At 38.0% G+C, this 14,626-nt stretch overlaps 1 protein-coding gene across 1 annotated transcript in view; it reads right to left on the bottom strand.

The window, feature by feature from the left end:
* Nucleotides 1-3,286: 3,286 nt before the first annotated feature.
* Nucleotides 3,287-14,626, bottom strand: part of BPNT2 (3'(2'), 5'-bisphosphate nucleotidase 2) — a 37,812-nt gene continuing 26,472 nt past the window's right edge. Inside the window, exons 4-5 of the mRNA XM_021688592.2 lie at nt 11,332-11,493; nt 3,287-9,274 (exon numbers count right to left, since the gene is read on the bottom strand). Of these exons, the coding sequence (XP_021544267.1) occupies nt 9,003-9,274; nt 11,332-11,493 (434 nt within the window). The 3' untranslated portion in view covers nt 3,287-9,002. The remainder of the gene's footprint in view (nt 9,275-11,331; nt 11,494-14,626) is intronic.

A 14,626-nucleotide genomic window follows, 5' to 3' on the forward strand; every position in this document is an offset into this window, starting at 1 on the left:
GGCCAACAGACACATGAAAAGATGCTCAACATCCCTTCTCATCAGGGAAATGCAAATCAAAATGACAATGAGATATCACCTCACACCTGTCAGAATGGCAAAAATATAAAACCCAAGAAACAAGTGTTGGCGAAGATGTGGAGAAAGAGGAACTCTTTTAGCACTGATAGTGGGAATAAAAACTGGGGTAGCCATTGTGGAGAACAGTATGAAGTGTCCTCAAAAAATTAAAAATAGAACTACCCTAATAATAGTGCAATAATTGCACTATTGGGGATTTACCCCCAAAACATAAAAACACTAATTCAAAGGGATACATGCACTGCTATATTTATAGCAGCATTATTTACAATACCCAAATTATGGAAGCAGCCCAAGTACCTATCGATAGATGGATGAATAAAGAAGTGGTATATATTTACAATGGAATATTACCCAACCATAAAAAAGAATGAAGTCTTGCCATTTGCAACAACATGGATGGAGCTAGGGAGTATAATGCTAAGAGAAACAAGTCAGTCAGAGAAAGACAAATACCATGTGATTTCACTCATATGTGGAATTTAAGAAAAGACAAATGAACAAAGAAAAGACACAAACCAAAAAATAGACTTTTTTTTTTTAAGATTTTATTTATTTATTTGACAGAGAGAGACACAGCGAGAGAGGGAACACAAGCAGGGGGAGTGGGAGAGGGAGAAGCAGGCTTCCCGCTGAGCAGGGAGCCCGATGTGGGGCTCAATCACAGGACCCCGGGATCCTGACCTGAGCCGAAGGCAGACGCTTAACGACTGAGCCACCCAGGCGCCCCCCAAAAATAGACTCTTAACTATAGAGAACAAACAGATGGTTACCAGAGGGGAGGTTGGTGGGGGATGGGTGTTATAGGTGATGGGGATTAAGGAGATCACTTGTGATGAGCACTGGGTGATGTATGGAAGTGTTGAATCACTATATTGTACACCTGAAACTAATACAGCACTGTATGTTAACTAAACAAGAATTTAAAATTAAGAAAAGGATCTTCCAACTCTAATGTTCAGGGTTTCTTAAAAAAAAGGGGGCAGAGGAACTGAAAAAACATTATTACAAAGAAGACATACAGATGGCCAACAGACACGTGAAAAGCTGCTCAACATCACTAATGATCAGGGAAATGCAAATCAAAACAATGAGATACCACTTTATACCTGTCAGAATGGCTGATATCAAAAGGACAAGAAGTAACAGCTGTTTGTGAGGATATGGAGAAAAAGGAACCCTTATGCACTGTTGGTGGGAATGTAAATTGGTACAATTGTGGAAAAAGGTATGAAGATTCCGCAGAAATTTAAAAATTGAAATACTACACGGATGCCTGGGTGGCTCAGTTGGTTAAGTGTCTGCCTTCAGCTCAGGTCATGATCTCAGGGTTTTGGGATCAAGCCCTGCATGGGGCTCTCTGCTCAGCGGGGAGTCTGCTTCTCCCTCTCACTCTCTGTCTGTGCTCTCGTGCACGCTCCCTCTCTCTCAAATAAAAATCTTAAAAATTTTTTTTTAATTAGAAATACACATAAGCCAGTAATTCCACTACTTCATATTTACCCAAAGAAAAAGAACACTCTAATTCAAAAAGATATATGAAGTCCTTTGTTTATTGCAGGATTATTTACAATAGCCAAGATATGGAAGCAACCCGTGTCCATTGATAGATGAAGGGATAAAGAAGATGTGGTATTGTATACCATGGAATATTACTCAGCCTTAAAAAATAAAGATTGCGATCTTGCCTTTTGTGACAACATGAATGGACCTAGAATGTATTATGCTAACTGAAATAAGTCAGACAGAGAGAGAGAAATACCATATGATTTTGCTTATATGTGGAATCTGAAAAACAAATGAACAAACAAAAAGCAGAAACAGACCCATCCCATAAATATAGAAGACAGATTGGTAATTGCCAGAGGGAAGGAGATGGGAGAATGGGCAAAATAGGGAAGAAGAGTGGGAGGCACAGGCTTCCAGTTATGGCATGAGTAAGTCACCAGGCTAAAAGGTACAGCATAGACAGTGTAGTCACTGGTATGATAATAGCACATGGTGACAGTAGACAATAGCTACCCTTGTGGAGAGCATAACACAATGTACAGGGTTGTAGAATCAGGGTTGTACACCTGAAACTAACATAATATTGTGTCAACTGTACTTCAAATTAGTTTCTGTGCTTTCAAAATACTCAGATTTTAGAAACGATTTTTAAAATAATGGTCTATATCCTAATTTCTATTAGGATGTAGAATAGAATTCTCTATTATTTATTTATATGAATAAATAATATACCTCTGCTGATGCTGAAGTCCAGGGTGTGAAATAATCAAATTCATAATATGTGGCTGATGACATCTTTTTATAAGACTTGAGGAAAACAAAAGCCTTGGAGATCTTTCTCATCATACTGTTTCTATTACTCCCTTTCTATAAATTTGTCCTTGTCTTTGCTTCTTTTGCTCTTTTTCTATCCTCCATCTTAAATCTAATGAAGAATGCAAGATGTAGGGGTGCCTGGGTGGCTCAGTCATTAAGCGTCTGCATTCGGCTCAGGTCATGATCCCAGGGTCCTGGGATCGAGCCCCGCATCGGGCTCCCTGCTCCGCGGGAATCCTGCTTCTCCCTCTCCCACTCCCCCTGCTTGTGTTCCCTCTCTCACTGTGTCTCTCTCTGTCAAATAAATAAATAAAATTAAAAAAAAAAAAGAGCACGCCTGGGTGGCTCAGATGGTTGAGCGTCTGCCTTCGGCTCAGGTCATGATCCCGGAGTCCTGGGATCGAGTCCCGCATCGGGCTCTCTGCTCCTTGGGAGCCTGCTTCTCCCTCTGCCTCTCTCTCTCTGTCTCTCATGAATAAATAAATAAATAAATCTTAAAAAAAAAAAAAAAGAATGCAAGATGTAATTCTGTTATGACTATTTTTGCCTTGTATACCCCTTCTCAAACAGATGCCTTTCTGTACATGGTGAGAGAATCTCAGAAATATTAGTTCAAAAGCAGATGCATTCGTAAGAGAAAGCAGAAGAGTTCCATGGGCTGAGGTGAAGGGGGAATGGGGAGGGACTCAATGGGTAGTTTGTGTTTGGGATGATGAACAGGTTCTTCAAAAGCATTGTGGTGACAGTTGTCCAACATTGTGAATGTATTAAATGCCACTGAATTGTGCACTTACAAATGGTTAAAATGGTAAATGTATGTATGTATATGTTACCCTAGTTAAAAAAAAAAAGGGAAAAAGCAGATGCAGCACACCATCTCTTTCAGACATGACCAATTTATTCAGAAAATTCAAATTTCAGTTTGGCAAAGTATATCCACGGGCAGAGAGTTCGGGATAGTCATTTCATTGGAAGCAATCACATTTTCTAGAGCTAAATGTCCATGGGGTAGTTAAAAATAATTTAGTGTGCAAGGGGTGATAATCATAAATATTTGCAGAGTCAACAAAACAAACAATCAGCTTACACAACCGGGGCATGAAAAACGCTTATGGTAGTAGTACTCCTTTATTCAATTTAGTGCAACACACATTAAGCCCCTAATTTATTCAAGACACTGGGCTAGCTGCTGGGGTTGAGGTGGAAATACAGAAATCACCAAGACACAATCCCTGTCCTTAAGAAGTTTACAACAGCACATATAAAAATGAGTGCGGTACAAAATAACTGCTCTAAAAACATGGAGAGCTTACTTCTCCGTAGAGGTTAAAGTCAGGACCCCCTTAATTTTGTGCTGTGGGTGAGGGAGGCAGGATACAACATGCCAAGAGAAGAAAAGTCTGGTGTCTAAGTATGGCTTGGGAACAGGACTGGACTAACTCCTCCACAGCTTTATGTGTGTGAATAGGGCAGGAGTATTCAAAAGTATTCTTTTATTTTAATTCCTCTCATCAGTGTTAGCCCATTACAAGGAAGTGATGGACAGGAAGTGAGGTCTATTAAAAAAAAACAAAGTTTGAAGAGGCAGGGACATGAACAGGAAACACCATTTCATAGTTTCGTGTAAACTCAACCCGTGTGTATATACATCTAGTAGCTTAAATAACATCATCAAATGGGGGGAAAAATCCATCCGGAGCACCATAGTTCATCATGGCAGAACACAGTCTCTCTTGTTAGATTCTAAGACTAGCTTTGGCTCCCGCCAGTGGAGGACGTAATGCTACAGGGAAATTGGAAGTCCGTATTTTTACACATGAATTAAAGTCCTTAAAGGTTACCTCCTCAACTCAGCATAAATGATGAAGAGAGCTTAGAAGAGATAATTTGGGGAGAGAGATTTAAGTCTTTCTAGGCTAACTGATCTAATGATGCCTTGGCATGCTGTATTTCCTATTTAAAAAAATACAGGATGAGCAAGTCTTTCCTGAATAATAACTTAACTATGTGTAGAACATACTTCAAGAGGAATTTTAACGGAACATACTACTAATCAAACATCAGTTTCTGCTTTTGTAATTTACACAAATTACCTTAATTATAATACCTTAGGGAACACTTACAAACACAATTATGTAACGTTGCTTTAATACTCATCAGCCTTAACTTCTAAAAGTTTGGCTTATATGATTTTATCTCAAAAAAAAACCTACTTATAAATCTCGTTTTCCCACAGAATTAATTCACCATCCAACTTTAAAAATAACTTTTAAAAACAGAAACCAATAGTAAACTGGAATGCTAATACCTGCCAGGCTTTGATAAAATAAAAATAAACAACTTAAATAAACAGCACCTCATAAAACCAAAACCTCCTTTTGAAATACAAAGTTCAATTCTTCTTGCCTTCTTGGTAACTGCTATCAGAATCCCCAATTCTCCCCCTCCCCACTTCAATCCAGGAACTGTTCTGGTTTGTTAAGTCACATAACACAGTATTTTTTAGCATTAATAAATTATTGATATGGTACCATGAATAGCTGTTTTTAAAAACCAAAGTTAACTCAGAAGACCAGTAGAACAGATACAATAGCACACTAAAATGATTTAAAAGAAAAAAAATTTTTTAAATGTACCTTATCCTGGTCTTGTATTAATTCAAATTAAAAACCAAAGGATGAAGTATCATTTCAGACCTATATACATCAAGATGCCAGTTCTTATAAAAATGTACTTTAGTTGTAAATGCTAGGTTATGCAAAAATAAGTTTATATCAATTGTATTTAACTTTAATGAATTTTCCCCAACTCTGATATTAAAAATGCTAAAAGAACTTAAATTTTAATGGCAAAAAGTTCCTATTTTCCCCATCTATTAAAAAAAGATTTTATTTTCTCTTATTAACATACAATGCCCTATTGTTAAGGCACAACTTTTTTTTAGGATAAAAATGAAACCATAGACTAGGTTGATTTTATACAACAGTTACAAGACAGAATTTTTATAGGCATATACTGAAAATAATATACCTCAAATTCAACGAAGATCAAAAATGAAAAATCAGTTTCTATCCAGGACCAGTCAACACATAGCCAAGATAAATAGTTGTAGCTAGAATAACCCAAGTAGATTCTATTTTTAACCTGCCAAAGATTGTCTCCATAAGGCCATTTTCAAGGTGTTATCAAGGAGAGGCAAGCTGGATATTTTCTTTTTTGAAGAACAGGGGGGTGGTGGCACCCCAGCTTTCTTTACTTATGCTTTGCTATCAGAGATCGTTGTCACCTTCAAAGCCTGGGTGAGATCAGTTTTTGAACATCTGAGACAAGGGCAGAGTTCCTGATCCTAGGGCTCAAGGCAGATGTTTGCTCTGCATCCTCCCTCTGCTACCCTTCCCTGGAGCTTTCTTCCTTCCCACCCTCTTTTTTAGCCACTGCCCCTCCCCTACTTCCTCTGAACCCAATTAGCACAATATTCAAAGGGAGCACTCAGCAAACAGAATTTGCACAATTGTTACTTAAAACACATGAACCAAAACACTTGTTAGCTTCATCATACAGCCATAAACAATTCATCTGAATGTTGATTTAAATCAAGAAAAAACATTAGAGGACAGAGGACAACTGAATACCAAACAAATATGATCCTTGTAGGCCCTTTGTAATCTCAACTGAAATAGGGACACAAGTATGAAAGCTAACAGAAAAAGCAAGTTTTCTTAAGCAGGCTTATATACCTAATCCTTGTATTTTCTGCATTTTCATTCTGTGAAGAAAGGATCTAAAGAAATGGTTTGTAAAACAGAAGCACTGGATTAGACTTGACTGTGTAAATCTTTGTGGTTTTGAAGGTGATTTTGCTTTACCTTTTGAGAACAGTCTTTGAGGAATAATGGTCAACCAGAACTCTTGCCTGGCTTCATCTCCCCGACCAGGAACTTAACTCAGTTCTACCATAAGATCTCAGTAGCCAATCTTGAGAGAAGTAGGTCTAGGAGAGAATTCAGGGGTTAAGTTTTGGGGGAGAGTATGGTCCAGAAAGGGGCAGATATAGAACAACATCAACGGGCTGGGGAGCCAGGGAATGAGGTAGAGATGAAGGGCAGAGCAAGGGGACAGCTAATAAGTACTGAAGTTATCGATGCCACTACTTTTACTAAATGTGATGTGTAAAACTCTAAAGTTTAAGGGAGTATTGTGCTCTAAATGATAGCAAAGATAAAGGAAAGGGAAGACCAGGAGTTGGGGAGGTGAGGCTCGCTAAACGTTCAACTTTATTTTGCTGCATTTAGAAGTAATTCTGGGAGACAGTACATGCCTCACTTATTCATGATGTTTTACTAATTATGTTCTGGCACAATAATGTCTCACATAAATAAATATAAATATTGTTCTTTGTACTTATATTAGTTCTGTAATGTATATTGACTTTTAGAAACAAAAAAATTAAAAATGAATTTTCTATAAAAGCACTTAAAAACCATTAGTAACTAGACTATACCCAACAAATTATAAAAATAATGCATTTAACTGTCAGCCAATATCTTAACTTTTGCACATAACACCAACCCTTCGCAAAGTCATTATCTACATGCAGATTAATGGAATTAAAAATAAAACCAAAGTAATCATGCTTGCTAATATGATCTAGTTTCATTTCCATTAAATTAGAAAGTTTCCATGTAATATTGAAAAAAAAAAACCCCTCCAATTAAATGCCATTTCTTAATATGCCAGTCTTCTTGCCCCATGTTTGACACATTACAATTAAAACAAATGCTTATACCATGGACTCTGGAAATAGTATATGCCTCTGCCATCTCTCCTGAGGAAAAAATATTCTCAATTCATTGAAAAGTAAAAAGATGAGGTCTCCAATATTCTGTTCTGAACCCCTAAGTCCTGTTTAAATATCAAGTGTTCCAACTACCAAAACTTTGTATGAATTTTCACTGAACCTATCAAGGCCCACTACACTATCAGGTTTGTGAACAGTTGCTAGAGACTGGGAATAAACATGTGCTTTGTACTAAATTCAGTTCCCGAAGGAGGAATGAAAGGACCCTGGAGACCATGTAAAAGGCAGACCTAAAGCTGTATGCACATTCCACTATGTGAGGATGTCCATTCTTTGGTCAATTTTACCTCCATGACAGGAAAAGAAATGGAAAGTTGTTTTGAAGAAAGAAAAGAAGAAAACAATGAGCAAGCCCCTCCCCCTCTAATCAGTATGTTATAAAATACAAGGACATCAAAGTCACATGAAATAACGGTATTGTTTACACGAAGTTTCCAGATTCCAACATTCCAATGAAAGTTCACAAAGCAAGGTTCTAATTACAGGGACACAGTGAATATGCCACTCCCTTTCTTCCAGTCAGATTCTGCCTACTGAATTAAAACAAAAATTACTCAAAAAGTAACATTAACCTTTGTTATTTTAATCTGAAAGGAAACTTTAAAGTATCTTAAAAGCTACTACTTTGAGATTAGATTAGATCCATTTATTAATGGTAAAAGCAACCATAAATCATTCTTGATAAGGTGAGAATCTACATACAAACCTGGCAAAGTTTTTAAAAAGTACTAAAACAAAACTTGAGAATAACGAAAGCTAGCTCAATTTGTGTAGTATCAAATGACTCAATTAACAGAATAATTTATATTCTTATAGTGCATAATTTATCCCTAATGAGAAAATGTACCAAAATCTTAGTGCTAACCCTGAAACCTTAATCCAAACCTTACATGTTAAAGACTAAATGCTGGTTAGGAGGGAAAGGATGGGACCATGCAATGTCCACAGAACAAACAAAAATCAACAGTAAGGTGGCAGAAATATTGAACCCATGGATACAAATACACTTTTCTGTACAAAAACAAAAAGCAAAAAACAAAACAAAAACACACACACAGAAACTACTATTACAACGCAATCATCATATAGCTATATTCTCGACTAGCTGGTGAACCTGTTAAAATTTCAAAGAAAAAAAAAACAAGCTTTTTCTATTTTAATCCATTAAGAAATATTCAGTAACAACAGATAAATAGAGCATTTGTTGCATATTAATGAATGTGTAGCTTCTTGTGCTTTCCATCTGAATTAGGGGTAAAAACCTCCAATTACTTTATTTTCAATGAGATACAATTGTAAAGTAGTATTAAATCTACACAAAATCAATCCTTTCTTCAGCCCTATTCTGTATGAAAGTACTAACAAATAGTGAAGATTCATGATGTTGTGTGAAAATTGTGACTCATAACAATGTAGACTCAGCTATAGATTTTAATTCACAAATATATATATATATGCGTGTATATATATATATATATATATATATATATGCGGCCTTGTGTATGACAACTGTACGAAAATAGTCTCAAAAATAAAGACAATACTTGAGACACGAAGCAACCCACTTTCCCTGATCTTGCATCCTATTACAGGGACAATAAGTCTCTGATGCTTCATAAATACTTTAAAAAGTTCTGGATGGCCTTAACCATGCAGTCTCCACCAAAGCTTTGAAGACCCCAGCGTTTCAGGCTGACTGCTCAACTCAGGAAGAGCTGTGACCTGTGATCACCTTTGCTTATTTATGTCCTGTCTTCTCTAGATCTGGGAGTTTTCTGACTAGAGCCTGGTGGTTCATTCTGATGCTAGCAAGGAGCCCTCCTTCAATGCCGTCGGAACCAGTGTAACTGATTTCTTCACCACTCAGGGTAGTCATATGCCCCCCAAGGGCTTTTAAGATTGCATTGCCAGCACATATATCCCATTTTTTGATGTATGTCACATGGATATATAGATCAGCTTTTTCTTGACTCTTATCAGGCACATCCAAGAGTGCTAAAACTTTATAACCTAAAAGAGAAACACAGAATTTAGGTTACTATTCAAAAGATTTAAAGAAAGTAGCTTACTTTTTTTTTTCTTTTTTTTTAATAATTTTATTATGTTAGTCACCATATATTACATCATCAGTTTTTGATGTAGTGTTCCATGATTCATTGTTTGTGTATAACACCCAGTGCTCCATGCAATACGTGCCCTCCTTAATACCCATCACCGGGCTAACCCATCCCCCCATAAGTAGCCTACTTTTTAAGAGTACATTGTGAAAAATAACAGCACAGGATAGGCAGAAGTTCTCTATACTATCTTTGCAATTTAAAATAGTTTTGTTCTTTTTTCAAGGAAGTTAACAGTGCAGACATCGAACCCAAATGAGCAAAAAAATATACTGTAAAGGAACTTATGAAGCTATTCTCAAGTGTAACCAAATATACTTCTATAATCCTTTAAATTTAAATCTACTTTGTGGTTGTTTTCTATGGAATGATACAGTCACTGTGTATCCTTTCCTCTGGAATACTATACTGAAGCTATATACCCATGGGTTTCATCTGAATATCTAGGAACACTGGATTTGAAAGAAGACAAAATAACACAACCTTAAGCCTTTTCTGTAATGAGGCAGAATTTTTAAAAATTTAAAAAATAATAAAATAAAACAAACAGAAGAAACCAGGTCTAGAATCTGATTTATCCCATTCATACTGGATATTCTGAACATTACCTTCCTAACCAACATTAACAGAGGGCTTATAGGAAAATATATTAAGTAAGGTACATACATGTAATCATGTAAAGGTTTTAAACACATGTTTTTCACCATAATTTGTTATTTATTTGAATTAAAACACTTCTGTCATATTAAAAAGCACTCAAAACAAAGGTGAGCAAAGGCCTGTGAGCCAAATTCAGGCCATGCACTGTTTTTTGTATAACCCTCAAGTTATGAATGGTTTTCTGTATTTTTAAAGGTGATAACAAACCAAAAATCCAAGAATAGTAGACAGTAGAGTCTACACGTGGCTCATAAAGCCTAAAATGTTTACTATCTGGCCTTTTAGAAAAAGTAAGCTGACCCCTGATCAACAACAGGTAATAAAATAGTGCAGAATATACAGTAAGCTGGGTGGCTACCAGACTCCAGCTCATCCCAGACATGCAAGCTGAAGAGCTCAGAGGTGTTAAAAGTGCCCAGGGATTAGCCATCCTAGTAACACTTATGAGGATTCCTGACATCTTTCTGCCATAGGAAGCTTCGTAATGTGCTTGATCTTCCCTTCTCTCCCTGATATTCCTACAGTTACGCTAACAGCACAATTACTTTGAAATTAGATCACATATAAAACCACTACTGACAGTACATCACTGACATGAAGATGCTTTTGTAGTATTCAAGGAACAGCAGTCACTGTTGTGAAACTATTGTCCTTACTGTGAGGCTGTTTCTTTCTTTCCTTTTCTTTTTTTTTTTTTAAAGATTTTATTTATTCATTTGACAGAGAGACACAGCGAGAGAGGGAACACAAGCAGGGGGAGTGGGAGAGGCAGAAGCAGGCTTCCCGCAGAGCAGGGAGCCCGATGTGGGGCTGGATCCCAGGACCCTGGGATCGTGACCTGAGCCAAAAACAGATGCTCAAAGACTGAGCCACCCAGGCGCCCCTTTCTTTTTTTTTTTAAAGGTTTTTTATTTATCTATTTGAGAGAGAGAGAGCACAAGCACGGGGAATGGCAGGCAGAGGGAGAGGGAGAAGCAGGCTCCCCATGGAGCAGGGAGCCCGATGCGGGGCTCAATCCCAGGACTCCGGGATCATGACCCCAGCCAAAGGCAGACGCTCACCCGACTGAGCCACCCAGGTGTCCCTGTGAGGTCATTTCTAACAAGAAGGCATGTGTGGCTGAAATCCCACCCTCGAGATAACCAAGTAGGAGACCATACCTGTCTACAAAGTACACTGTCTATTCTCACTTTTTCCCCAAGCACAGGACAACCAAATCTTTCTCCCAACATAAGCCTTGACCATGCGGGGGACACTGTCCCCAGGCACAACAGGGGAATAGGAACATACCAGCACCACCAGCTGGGATAATTGTAGTCTGGTTTCCAAAAGTCTGAAGAGCAACCTGTTTGACCATTCCTGAATGCGAGCGTGACACAACGATCCTTGGGGTCTTCTCATTGTAGGAAGTGCGGGCTTTCACGTTGGACCCACCGTCTACCATTGCCCAAGCTGAAAAGCAAATATGATATCCATTAACAGCACTGAAGGCTTTTGAAACAGGAACTCAAAGGACCAAGAGTTGATTGACAAAATACCCTTTTCCGCAGAATTACTTGTTTTTCCCCAAAACAAAAATGCTTTTTTTCCTGAGAATGAGAGTGATATTTAACATTTTTTGCATTAAAATAGGCAAATATTAAAACAAAGCTTAAAAAGGTCACATAACCCTGCCCAACCAGAGATAATGACTTCTAAAAACTTGGCTTAAGAACTCCCAGGCTCAAGAGCTCCCAGTGAGGTGCTGAGTTCTCACTGGGATTATACTGCAACTCAACATCTCTCTATACCTAATCTGGCTTCCTTCCCTCTCTTACACAACTTTGATCCCAAGGGCACTCTTTCCTAAACATCCTACATGCTAATCTCCATCTCAAAAGTCTGGTTTCTGGGGAACTCAACCTGTGACAACCTAGGACATAAACACAACTAGCTACCCTGGATAATTCAAAATTTAAAATAGGTTTTCCTCCTACTATTTTCTCCTCCTTACTATTTCTCCTATTTCTGATATATTCATGGTTTCAGTGATAAACATAAAACAGTTAAAGAGGTGAGTTAGATTTATATATCTGCTTTATCAGAGAATATAAAAAGAAAATGCTATAGATTTCAAAATAGAACAGAAATTTCTAAGAAGATGAGGAGACCCTAGAAATGGCTTGAAATCTTTTTCTTGGTTTGGAAGTTTTCTTCACTGACTACCAACCTATTCAAGAAAATAAACTTACTCAGAATTATCAAATTAGACTGTTGCTCTAGCAGTCACTCACTATGGGGTAAAACACAGTCCACCATGGCTAGCAACAAAAGCAGATGCATTATTACTTACTCCTGGCTGCAGGGAAAAAATAAAAAAAATGAACAGAATGTCCAGGTTCTGAGCTAAGGATGGCAGTCTCTTGGACTCCTCTCACACTTCTTTCTAAAAACCACACATTGCAACAAGGAGAACAAGTAACACCCTTAATCAATAGCTAAAGAATAAGGAGGAGACGAAGAATAGTCACAAACACAAATTTATGAGAAAGAAGGGAAGTAAATACTGAAGATCAGTAGAATAAGTGCCATAGTTGACCTCAGTATGCCATATTCTCATGGCAGGAGCTTCACAGAAGTGCCAAGAGGCTGGAGGCCTCTCAGTGGTGGTAGAACTCAGGGAACAACAGCCAGGATTTCTCCCCAGAAGGAAAGGGTCCCATCTAAAATGAGAACTACTGCATGTAGGCCTGAGATGTGGCAACAGAGCAGCAACAAGAGGAGGCCTAGAGAAGACACGGAACCAAAGTGAAGTCCTGACAACAGACCAGACGACATAGAACACCTTTCAGAAAGTCTCAGCATGAGAGGCAACTGGAAGACAGCAAACAGAACTGAAGAAAAAGAAGGCGTTCAAGATAAGGGCCTTACTGAAACAAGACAGGATCCAACAAGACAGACGAAAAGTGAAAACAAAAAAGATGCCTGATAATAAAGATAATGCCTTCCTTGTCCTAATAGAAAAGAAATTTCCTGAACTGAGAACCACCCAAACTCCTTTTCTGCCACCACCTTCCCACCGACTGCACGGTGGCCGGCCCAAATGTGAGTAAGAAATATGTACAACTGCAATGTCCACTGAAAAGTACAAGAAGAAAAGTTAAAACATTTCAGGCTACTTGAAAATTTCTATAAAGCAGAGTAAAACTGTAACACAACATTCAAAGACGATTAAAAATAAATAAGCAACAACAACAACAAAAGAACACTATGGAACAAAAAAACAACTCAGGAAAGATAAATAGGAATATATGAAATGGGAACTCATATAATACAGGAAAGAATGCAAACAACAACAACAACAAGACAAAATCACTTAAGACTTAGTTCTAGATCACAGGATACACAGAAAGGCAACAGATTGGTCGAAAAGCACAGTAAGCAATGAGAAAAGCAAAAAATAAGTGAAACAAGCAAACACATAAAGGGGACCAGAAAGAAGGTAATAGATACAGAAGTCAGTGAGAGAAGAGTCAATATACATATATTAGGAGTCTCTGCAAAAGAAAAACAAAAACAATGAAATAGAACTAATCTTTAAAACTTTGATTCAAAAAAATGTTCCTGAAATAAAAGAGGACTTGAATATCCACACTGAGAGACATACTATGTAGATATCTGCCCAGAATCCCAACTCTGAATCTGAGATATATCATAGTTCTATTATTAGACTTTCAAGATAAAGCTCTTTGGCGTTCCAGGCAAAAATACCCGAGCTACTTACAAAGGAAAGAAAATCGGATTATCAGCTTTTCTGCCTACAAGATTCAACATGCACCCACACAGATATTATACCAGTTCAACAGTTTCTACCAGTTAACCAAGAAAAAAGAGTATATAGTGAGTGAAATAGTGTCCTACTAAAATTCCTGTCTCCTGGGAACCTTCAGAATATGACCTCATTTGGATATAGGGTCTTTGCAGATGTAGTTCAAGTTGAGGTCAAACTGGATTAGACTGGGCCCTAAATCAATGATTGGTATCCTTATAAAAACAGGAGACAGAGAAAAACAGACCGAGAGAATGAGAAGTGGAGGCACGAACTGGAATTATGTGTCTACAAACCAAGGCATGTCAACGAACGCCTGGAGCCACCAGAAGCTGGAAGAGGCAAGGAAAGATTCTTCCCTTGAGCTTTCAGAGGGAGCACGACACTGCCAACAACATGATGTTGGATTTCTGGCCCTCAGAACTGCGAGAAAATAAATTTCTGTTGTTTTAAGCCCTCTAGTTTCTGGTAATTTATTAGCGCAGCCCAAGGACAGAGGGCTAAACCAAAGAGTCTGTAAGTAGCTGAGAGTCTTTAAAGAATCAAGGCTACAGAAAAAGCTTTTAAGGGCGCCTGGGTGGCTCAGTCGTTAAGCGTCTGCCTTCGGCTCAGGTCATGATCCCAGGGTCCTGGGATCGAGTCCCACATCGGGCTCCTTGCTCGGCGGGAAGCCTGCTTCTCCCTCTCCCACTCCCCCTGCTTGTGTTCCTGCTCTCGCTATCTCTCTCTGTCAAATAAATAAATAAAAATCTTTAAAAAAAAAAAAAAAAGCTTTTA

The sequence above is a fragment of the Neomonachus schauinslandi genome, chromosome 4 (assembly GCF_002201575.2).
Source record: "Neomonachus schauinslandi chromosome 4, ASM220157v2, whole genome shotgun sequence".
Taxonomy (NCBI): Eukaryota; Metazoa; Chordata; class Mammalia; order Carnivora; family Phocidae; genus Neomonachus; species Neomonachus schauinslandi.